General features: G+C 36.4%; 1 protein-coding gene across 1 annotated transcript in view; it reads left to right on the top strand.

Annotated features, from left to right (window-relative positions):
• LOC108668812 overlaps positions 1-10,861 on the top strand; it is a gene marked incomplete at its 3' end in the record, with an annotated part of 28,723 nt that extends 17,862 nt beyond the window's left edge. Inside the window, exons 14-24 of the mRNA XM_018156063.2 lie at positions 592-743; positions 1,591-1,718; positions 2,266-2,446; positions 3,363-3,530; positions 4,443-4,577; positions 5,970-6,054; positions 6,793-6,884; positions 7,252-7,451; positions 8,410-8,517; positions 9,759-9,878; positions 10,783-10,861. Coding sequence (XP_018011552.2) covers positions 592-743; positions 1,591-1,718; positions 2,266-2,446; positions 3,363-3,530; positions 4,443-4,577; positions 5,970-6,054; positions 6,793-6,884; positions 7,252-7,451; positions 8,410-8,517; positions 9,759-9,878; positions 10,783-10,861 — 1,448 coding nt within the window. The remainder of the gene's footprint in view (positions 1-591; positions 744-1,590; positions 1,719-2,265; positions 2,447-3,362; positions 3,531-4,442; positions 4,578-5,969; positions 6,055-6,792; positions 6,885-7,251; positions 7,452-8,409; positions 8,518-9,758; positions 9,879-10,782) is intronic.
• Between the last annotated feature and the right edge of the window lie 629 nt (positions 10,862-11,490).

Here is an 11,490-nt window from a genome sequence, read left to right as displayed (position 1 = left end):
ATCTCTGTCAACACACGGCAGATTGTGGCGTATACTTGATCACAATCTCTGTCAACGCGCAGCAGATTGTGGCGTATAATTGATCACAATCTCTGTCAACACTCGGTAGATTGTGGCGTATAATTGACCACAATCTCTGTCAACACACGGCAGATTGTGGCGTATACTTGATCACAATCTCTGTCAACGCGCAGCAGATTGTGGCGTATAATTGATCACAATCTCTGTCTACACACGGCAGATTGTGGCTTATAATTGATCACAATCTCTGTTAGCACACGGCAGATTGTGGCGTATGATTGATCGCAATCTCTGTCAACACACTGCAGATTGTGGCGTATAATTGATCACAATCTCTGTCAACACACGGCAGATTGTGACGTATAATTGATCACAATCTCTGTCAACACACGCCAGATTGTGGCGTATAATTGATCACAATCTCTGTCAACACACGGCAGATTGTGGCGTATAATTGATCACAATCTCTGTCAACACACGCCAGATTATGGCGTATAATTGATCACAATCTGTCAACACTCGCCAGATTGTGACGTATAATTGATCACAATCTCTGTCAACACACGGCAGATTGTGGCGGCACCAAGGAGGAAGAGGTGCCAGAGACAGAGAGACGTAAATGCTGCGTCTCTGAAGATCTCGCTCTGCGTCTCGCGTCTCTCGCTCTCTACGTTGAACGCATCTTTGCGTCGCCCCGAGACATCGAGTTTGCTGTCGTCAACGTAAGTTATTTTACGTTCATATTTTTGTGTTCTGTGTGTTTTGTGTGTATTTTTTGTATTTTACGTTCATATTTCTGTGTGTTTATGTTTTGTGTGTATTTTTTGTGTTCAGTTTTGATCGAGAGAGATCGAATTAGCCATTTTGAAGTATTGTTTTTTTTTTCGTTTTGATACCTTACGTTCAAATTTTGGTATTTAATCTTTAGCAAAAATATTTATAGCCTAAGAGTATGACATAAATATGCTCGTCCGAGCGTTGTATGTTTCGTTAATGTTGTGTTGCGTAAGTATAAGAATTTTAATTATACATGGCATATAAAATATTACAAATGCTTGTGTGCATGTGTTTTGGTCACGGTTGATTCATGTAGATATTTGAAGTGTCTGGGTACTACAAAGGAATTGGTTTGATTTTGTTAAACGAAATACAATGAATAATTGAGGACAATTGAGTTACGATGATAGATATTAATCGTACGAAGACGAAGGCTACCCTCGCACTGCTTTGTATAGGTCACCTGCAGTTTCCTCATTCTCATTATTGATATTTTATTGGATATTGGTTTGCTGTTTTTAGCGCATTTTCTCATTTATGGACAAAAGGCACTATTTTGCTCGTCATGTCCGTCCGTCCGTCTGTCTGTATGTCTGTCTGAGCGTCCGTCCGTGATCACGTTTTCGTCGACGAGAAAATGCGCTCTCTGTCACTCACTGCAGTGAGTACTGAGTTATATTTTTTAACGATTAATATTGTTCTAAATTTTGAACCGAAGTATGTACAATATTTTGCATTAGTTTTGCCAATGTAATGTCGGGAATTGATTGCTTCCGTCGCTCCATGGTTCAGGACGAGATATATTTGCTCCAAGCGCGTCCTATCACCTCCTTGGAGCTATGGAGCGACTTGGAGCTTCAGCTGGAGCTCGACGACGCTGTCTTGTCGGACTCAGAGCTGCTTACATGCGCCAACACTGGGTGCGTCTGATCAACATTAGCATTATTATTATTATTACCATTATTATTATTATTATTATTTTTGTTATTATTACGTACTATTATTATTATTATTTTTGCTATTATTATTAATATTATTATTATTATTATTATTTTTGTTATTATCATTATTATTATCATAATCATTATCATTATTTTCAACATTATTATTATCATTATGATTAGGCGTTTGGCCGAGTGATGTCAGTTACTAAACGGCAAGTTTTATTTCACTGAAATACCAATTTTAGGAGTAGACTCGGAATTATTTGTTCGTAAACTTGGTTTTTCGGCCGTACAATCATTTATTATTTCAGATATTAAGAAGAAAATTTGTATTAACTTGTGTTTAAATTGTGCCTGATTACTAGGCTATTGAGATTATTTAGCTGAATATTTATAATTTAGTTTATTAAACGTGTAAAACGGTGGTATATCATGAGGCTATTGAGATTGTGTATCTGAATATTTAATTTTACCGTATAATTATTTTATAATTTAGCTTACTAAACTTGTAAAACGGTTATAGGGAGGTGCTACCGGGGGCACTAACCCCTCTGACGCTGTCGCTGGTGCCAAAGGTGCTGGACTTGGCGCTACAGCGCGTGCTGTGTCAGCGTAACTCTGTTGTAGCTTCTTACAGCCCTGACCCTGCCACCAACAAGTGTATTGCCATGTCACATCTGCACTGCATGCTTAACATGATGGAGGTATGTCTGGTCATGTCGCATGTACTGCATGCTTAACATGATGCAGGTTAAGGAAAGCCATGTTTAATGTTCAGGTTCTAGTAACTTAGCAACGTATGGAATAAACAGAAAAACTCAAGTTTGCATCCTGTGATTGATATTTATAGAACAGGCGCGTTTTGAAGATTATATGAAATGTTTGCTTCGCTTAGCGGACTTAGCAAATTCTTCGCAAAGCTTCATAAATTTTCTTGATCGGTGTCCTTTCCGTAAGATTTTGTACCAACATGTACTGCATGCTTAACATGATGGAGGTATGTCTGGTCATGTTGCATGCACTGCATGCTTAACATGATGGAGGTATGTCTGGTCATGTCACATCTGCACTGCAAGCTTAACATGATGGAGGTATGTCTGGTCATGTCACATCTGCACTGCATGCTTAACATGATGGAGGTATGTCTGGTCATGTTGCATGCACTGCATGCTTAACATGATGGAGGTATGTCTGGTCATGTCGCACCTGCACTGCATGCCTAACATGATGCAGGTTAAGGAAAGCCATGTTTAATGTTCAGGTTCGGGTAACTTAGCAACGTACGGAATAAACAGAAAAACTCGAGTTTGCATCCAGGGATTGATAATTACATAGAACTGGCGCGTGTTGACGATCATATGAAATGTTCGCATCGCTTAGCGGACTTTGCATCTTCTTAGCAACGCTTCATGAATTTTCTTGATCAGTTTCGTTTCCTTAATATATTGTACCACGCAACATCGCATCATAAATATTGTTAATTATTAATTTTATTTCGGATCTTGTACCGTTCACTGGACAAGGAAATAAGTAACGTGACTCAGAATTTAGACCCAGACATACCTCCAAATTATGTTAATGTTAATTATAAATTGTTATTATTTATTAATTTTCTTCCAGATCTTGTACCGTTCACTTGACAAGGAAATAAGTACCGTGACTCAGAGTTTAGACCTAGCAGTGTTCGGTCACCTGGTAACCGACGAGCGCTACCACAAGCGCGGGGTAGCGCGCTACGGGACCTTGTCGCTGGCAGCTAAATTATACGGAGCACTCTTTGCTTTATGGGTGAGAACTAATACTATAATAATAATACTATAATAAATAATATAATAATACTATATAATAATAATTAATATAATAATGCTATAATACTATAATAAATAATATNGCATTCTGGGTGAGAGCTAATACTATAATAAATAATATAATAATACTACTGCATATAATAATAATTAATATAATAATGCTATAATACTATAATAAATAATACTGTTTGCCTTCTGGGTGAGGGTGGTTTATTCACATTTAATGTATTATATTAGTATATGCTGGCAAAATTTGTTACTTTCCTTTATGAAACCTATTTAATGATCAGTAAATCACATACTAATAAATAATGTAAAATTGTTAGTTTGATATGAACAATGAATAATAAAAGCTTATTTTACTTATTTTTATCCTAACGTACAATATTCAGCATAGTAATTTTCCATTACAATAATGTAAAGTATATTTTTAGAATGTAATTTTCCATGATAATTATGCGTTGTGTATTTCTTCGGTATTGTATTGCACAATATATAGCGTTTGTATTCATTCCTGATACTTATAAACAATATTAAACATATTATTTCATAATAATTGATTATTTAATTATTTGAATAATTAATTTTGATTAATTTGACTATTTAATTTTGATTAATTTGATAGATTAATTTTGATTAAATTGATTAAATAATTTTAATCAATTTGATTAAATAATTTTGATTAATTAATTTGATAAGTGATTAATGATTAATTTGCATCTACATTGGCTTGGAGTGTATTAAAAGCATATATTATATACAGGAATTTGTGTACAACAAGCGACGTGTACCGGCATAAACAATATTAAACATATTATTTCATAATAATTTATTAATGATTATTTGCATCTATATTGGCTTAGACTGTATTAAAAGCCTATATTATATACAGGAGTTTGTGTACAACAAGCGTCGTGTACCGGCGCTACAGGAGCGCTGTAGGAGCTACTCCTTCAGGACGGGCCGCGCTGTCAAGGCGGGGGCGCTCCTAGCGCAGGTCTCTTCCAGGCTACCTGAGCTCATTGAGGTCAGGCTGATTAATGCTATAATTGAGGTCAGGCTGATTAATGCGTTAATTGAGGTCAGACTCATTAATGCTTTAATTGAATTTACGCTGATTAATGTTATAATTGAGGTCACGCTAATTCATGCTCTACTTGAGGTCACGCTAATTAATGCGTTAATTGAGGTCAGACTGATTAATGCGTTAATTGAGGTCAGGCTGATTAATGCGTTAATTGAGGTCAGGCTGATTAATGCGTTAATTGAGGTCACGCTAATTAATGCGTTAATTGAGGTCAGACTCATTAATGCGTTAATTGAGGTCAGGCTGATTAATGCGTTAATTGAGGTCAGACTCATTAATGCGTTAATTGAGGTCAGACTGATTAGTGTTTTAATTGAGGTCAGGATAATTGAGGTCAGGCTAATTAATGATATAATTGAGGTCACGCCAATTAATGCTTTAATTTTTATAATTTTAAGTCGGATTTTAATTGAGGTCGTTGGTTTCGTTTTATTCCTATTTTGGATTATGTTGGAATTTTTCAGTTTAATTAGGAATAATTTTTTATGAACACTTTTGCAATGTTGATTGAAAAATAGGCGATCTGAGTTGATCGATGTCAGGCCGCGTGGCAGCTTCTGAAGTTTATTATACGCATGTTTTTTTCGTAAGAGTCGAGACTTATAGTCTAATTTTGGAGATGAGTAGCTTTATTTCTTTTTAGCGCATTTTCTCATTTATGGAAAAAATGCACTATTGTGCTCGCCATGTCCGTCCGTCCGTCCGTCTGTCCGTGACCTAAAGTTTTCGTCGACGAGAAAATGCGCTCGCTGTCACTCACTGCAGTGAGTACTGAGTTATATTTTTTTAAGTTTTATTTGAATTTTTTAATTCAGATTTTGATGTTATTGGAAGAAGCGAGGGGCGCGAGCTTCTTGATGAAACCCTTCCTGATTTCATTCATTTTGACGCTCTTCAATTTCCCATCACATTTCGTTGTTGATGTACAAAAATAACATATACTGTATATGATGACGATGATAAAGAATATCGTAATTTTGGAAGAAGGTGCTAGAAAAACGCTACGGAAATTTTGTTGCAATTGAACAGAGGAATTTGTTGCGACAGAGGAATTGTTGACGCGCTTTCAACTTTTCTTCTGGAAAGGTTTAAATTTTTTCTGCATTACTTCTCCAGTTCTTTATTGCAAATTTTAAATATTGAAATAAGTGTCTCTTCTCTAAAAATATTCAGATTGCCGAGACACACAACCATTTAGTTCTTTATTGCAAATTTTGAATATTCAAAAAAGTATCTCTTCTATAAAAATATTCAGATTGCACACACAACCACTTAGTTCTTTATTGCAAATTTTGAATATTCATACAATTGTCTCTCTCTAAAATTATTCAGATCGCCGAGACACACAACCACACAAGTTCTGCATCATCCTTCACACAGCTGCTCGCTCTCGTCATGCTCTCCGAGAACAGTAAAAGTAAGGACTTTAAATCTTTATTATTTTGGGTCTGTAGAGTGTGTGATGATTGTATTATTAATAGATTTTTAAAACGTAATTGTAGGTATGTTTATTATTATATCAATATTTTATCTTGCGTCATTGACATTTGAAGTTCAATAAGACTATCTAATAAATGAATAACCATTAATTGTATATTGAAATTATTTATGTAGTGACATATGTACCTGAATATTTTATATTAACCATTTTTATGCCTTAATGTCTACAAATAGAAAGAGAATATCTGCCAAGTGGTATAAACAAATAGATAGGACCAATATGTTTTTTTTTATTAAATTTTGTAAAATTTTTTGATTATAGCTCATTTCGTACTTTCTTTTTATCTTTTTAAAGTGGCTTATGATATGATCGTTGAAGGGTGCAAATATTTCTGTGCTGTCGTTCACTGCAATTTTTCAACAGCCATTGCACTTGTTTCTCATTCTTGGAACGAATCTGCAGGTTGCGGCAACTAAACTTTATTTTTTTTATAACTTTTGAACATTTTTTCTTCGCATAAGTTATTGAAATCAGGAATCTTGAAACGGATCTACAGGAAGCAGCAACCAAACTCTATATTTTATAACTTTTTTTAAGATAATTTCCATTTATAAGTAATCGAACTCCAAAGCTTTTTTATTTTTCCATCAAATGTCCAATTTTGATCAATTTGATTATTATTTATTAAGTTAATAGTCATTGTTATTTTGTAAGCAATCAGCAACGAAAGCATCGCTGACATCGCAACGATGCTGGCATCATGCTGCAACGAAGCTGAGAGTACCGGTGTACCATCCGCCTTAACCGTGAGTGCTGAGTGCCTTAACCGTGAGTGCTGAGTGTCTTAACCGTGAGTGCTGAGTGCCTTAACCGTGAGTGCTGAGTGCCTTAACCGTGAGTGCTCTGTGTCTTAATCGTGAGTGCTGAGTGTCTTAACCGTGATAATTATGTTAACATTATACAATTATATGTATCAACCATAATTATATAATTTAATCGCAGTGTCAATTAAAGAATTATTAACCGCAGTATCTGACGGATGCCTTAACCGTGAATTTTGATTGCCTTGACCGTGATAATTATATTAACCTTATAATATAATACATATCAACCTTAATTACATAATTATTTAATTTGTAATCTCAGCATCAATTAATGAATTATTAATGGCAGTGTCTCACGGAGGAGATCAGCAAGGACGAGGAGCGCGACGAGTTCCTGGGCCTCCCTGTGGAGGAGGCGCGCGTGTGGCTACAGTCCCACCCTGGCCGCGTGGGGGACATCTTCCAGGAGTTCATGGAGGTCCATGGCCACCGCTGCATCAGGGAGGTCAGAGACATGGGTTACGGAGGTCAGAGACCTGGGTTACGGAGGTCAGAGATCTGGGTTACTTAGATCAAAGACATGGGTTACGGAGGGCAGAGACATAGGTTACGGAGGTCAGAGATCTGGGTTACGGAGGTCAGAGACATGGGTTACGGAGGGCAGAGACATGGGTTACGGAGGTCAGAGATCTGGGTTACTTAGATCAAAGACATGGGTTACGGAGGGCAGAGACATGGGTTACGGAGGTCAGAGATCTGGGTTACGGAGGTCAGAGACATGGGTTNTACACGTAGCGTCCTAAGTACACGTAGCGGCCTAAGTACACGTAGCGTCCTAAGTACACGTAGCGTCCTAAGTACACGTAGCGTCCTAAGTACACGTAGCGGCCCAAGTACACGTAGCGGCCTAAGTGCACGTAGCGGCCTAAGTGCACGTAGCGGCCTAAGTGCACTCTGCGGCCAATTTCTCGTCTGTGATTGGTGGGTGTAGCTTGCAAGGCCGTCAGTGTTTGGTTGAAGGAGTTACGATCTCGCAACTTATTTTGGTAGAACGGCCCCGAGTGGCCTGGTGGTTGACATCACCAAGATTGGTGCGGCGAATTGTGGGTTCAAAACTCGCAACTGCTCGTTAAATTTTTTTTCGGAATCGGCCGGGCGGTTAAGAATAGTCCAAAGGCCAACATGACAACTAAATTTAAACTCTGAATCACTGAGTTAATATTTTAAGCTCCAGTATTTTTCTTAATGGATCTAGCTTTATCTGGCCTTCTAATATTTTTTAGTTCATCTATCGCCAGCCTTATCTTTTCGTTCCGGAATTTTGATGAAATTATTACGCTAAAATAGTTAACTAATTCATGTTCTTTTATTGACGCTGTCATGCTTAGATGCTCCATTTCATTTACAAGTGGTCCACGAGACCATGAACAAAACAATTGATTGACTTGCAGTGTAATTATTATTTTAAATAATTATTATTATATATATTTAATTAATGTGTGAGCAGAAAAGCGCTAGGTTTCATTCTGCCCATGTGCCGAGAAGCCGTCCTCAAGAGGGAAGCAACCAAGTCCTGCATCATCAAGACCATCGACGCGTTCCGCAAGGCCTTCAGGTGAGAAGATTTTCCTGCCGTCCTTGCTTTGTATCCACGTTGCCGTTACAAATATTAAAAACTATTATCTTTGGAGTTTTTTTTTCAAATAAGTTAAGTTTTTAAGTTTTTTTTAAGTTTTTAGCGCATTTCTCATTTATGGAAAAAATGCACTATTGTGCTCGCCATGTCCGTCCGTCCGTCTGTCTGTCCGTCTGTCCGTGACCTCAAGTTTTCGTCGACGAGAAAATGCGCTCTCTGTCACTCACTGCAGTGAGTACTGAGTTATATTTTTTCTTCTTTTTGCTAAGTTAACTCCGTTCCATTTGTGAATTAGTTATAATAATAATAAAAGAATAATAAAATAATTATAAATGCTTTGATATTCTCTGTTCTCTTAAATATTCTTATATTGAGCTTTCCTATTCTGTACACCAACTTTGAAATCAAACGTAGACCTTTTAAGCTTAGTTTATTATCTAGATAGTCTATGCATTTAGTGTTGATAGTTTATTGTCTGGTCGCAAGTCAAGTGTAGTTGGAGAGTACTTTACCTACGTGCAAAAGGTACGTACGTAATGTAGTGTATATAATATATATAATATAAATATATACTATATAAATTATATAGTATATACTATATATACTATATAATATATATAGTATATATAGTATATATAACAATGTATTGGGGTTGCATCACCAACTTTCATGCATAAACGTGATAATTCTCCTGACTCAACCTTAACTTCCTATTAACATTAACAGTTTGCATTTTAATTATACGAATCATTGTGAACTTTTGGTGTTATATTCGCTATAAATAACGTATTATGATTCTACATTATATAATTTACAGGGTGCGTACCGGTCATGGAAAACCATGGAAAGTCGTATACGAGTCTGGAAAATTGCGAGTCGTATACGAGTCTGAAAAATTGCAAGTGGTATTCGAGTCTGGAAAATTGCGAGTCCTATACGAGTGACTCGTAATTTTCCAGACTCGTATACGACTTTCCTGGTTTTCCATGGTACGCACCCTGAATTATCAATTATATATGTTTGTTGTAATTGTTGTTGTAATTGCCCATCCTGGTAGTGGCAACTATGTAAGGGAGGGGGTGATAGGTCAGTTTTTCCGGGCACTTGGTGCCACTGGTAGTTCCACGACCATCACTGGCTNCATGACCGGTACGCACCCTGAATTATCAATTTATATGTCAATTATATGTCAATTATATATCGATGATGTCGTTTATCAGGAACCTGGGTGACCTGCTAGTGGCTGAAGGCCGTATCCCTGATCCCAGCCTCGTCTTCTACTTCCAGTTCCACGAGCTGTCCAAGCTTGTCAACGGCAGCGCCTCGCATCTAGTCACCAAGTAACGTATTCATATATTAAATTTTTGCTTTTTTTACCACACTTATCTTTAAGTTATTTCTTGCTTGTTTGTTTGTGTGCTACAAATCTTATAATCAACATTTAACACACTTCTACCTCTCCAATCGATCTGAGATTTTTCACACTTGCGTAAAGTCAGAGACAATGCACGAATCAGTTGACAGAATAAATGATTTTAAAAATTAAAAATAAAAAATTAAAAAATTTTTAATAATAAGAAAGTAATAAGTAATTTTGTCTGCTACAAATCTTATAATCGATATTTAACACACTTCTACCTGTTCAATCGATCTGAGATTTTGCAAACTTCCGTAAAGTCAGAGACAATGCACGAATCAGTTGACCGATTAAAAAAATTAATTTTTATATGTAAAAATAAAATATGAAATTCATTGTACATGTGCAACATCGCAAAAAACGGCCTCTTTAGAAGTGTGGTCTCTAAAAAGCATTTTTTAAACGCATATTTATTTATATCATAGCTGCCCTTCATACTTGTTTACATCTAGCCGGTGATGAATTCTGCACAAATTATTATATTATCGTTAAGCAGAGATCGAGTTTCCAAATGCGCCTAATATAAAGTTATTGATATTGTGGCTCAAATTTTTTGTTCTTATCATAAGCACACGAAGGCTGCACAAAATTTACAGCGTTAAGGCTCCATCTGACACAATATTTCCTTCTATTATTAGATTTTTTAATATAAATTTTTGTTGTACTTTTCTTGAATGTCATACTCGTTATATAGCCCGTATAATGTGAACATTATCTATATTTAACCTTTTGTCAGACTGCACAATTTTACAATGTTACTATCGTACCGAGTTTAGGTACGAATGTACCCATACAATCAGGCATGGGTTAAACAACTATTTTTCCAGGGCTATTCGGCGGAAGCGGATGGTTGCTCGGATGGAGAAACTCCGTTTTCCTGAGATATCTGAAGGACGGCCAGTACCGGTCAGCTTCAGTTGCATTAAAATTTAATTTTTTTCAGTTTCCAATAAGTTAAATAATGATATTGTTATGAAATAAACATTAATAAAATTGTGTTATGGACTTGTTTTCATTGGTGCTCAATTCTACCATATTTCCAGATGAATTACTACACGTTTTTTATGTTCGACAAAACGCGATCATAAAGAAATTTTCTATCTCATTATAAATTCTCCATTCCTCACCATCAATAGCGGTCGCTGTACTGATATCTTCAAAGCTGTTGAGGATAACATTTTATTCATGATTAAATAATGTTATTAATATTGTGTTTGAGTTCGGGGTGCCGAATTGTTAAGATCACAAAGATTGGGGTAGCGAGTTAGAAGTTCGCGACCTACAACAATTAGGTTATGGAAATTCTTTTCGACATCGGGGGCCATACTTTCAAAACTCGCTAAGTGAACGTAAGTACTTACGCTCTATATTTTTGTCTATGAATAGTGGATTTTGCTTGAAAGGCCGTCAATGATTGGCTGATGAACTTACCATCTCTTAATTGTGTTTGAGTTCGGGGTGCCGAATTGTTAAGATCACAAAGATTGGGGTAGCGAGTTAGAAGTTCGCGACCTACAACAATTAGGTTATGGAAA

The sequence above is a fragment of the Hyalella azteca genome, unplaced genomic scaffold (genome assembly GCF_000764305.2).
Source record: "Hyalella azteca isolate HAZT.00-mixed unplaced genomic scaffold, Hazt_2.0.2 contig4474, whole genome shotgun sequence".
Classification (NCBI taxonomy): Eukaryota; Metazoa; Arthropoda; class Malacostraca; order Amphipoda; family Hyalellidae; genus Hyalella; species Hyalella azteca.
The sequence above is the reverse complement of the archived record's forward strand: the minus strand, read 5'-3'. Positions and strand labels throughout refer to the sequence as shown.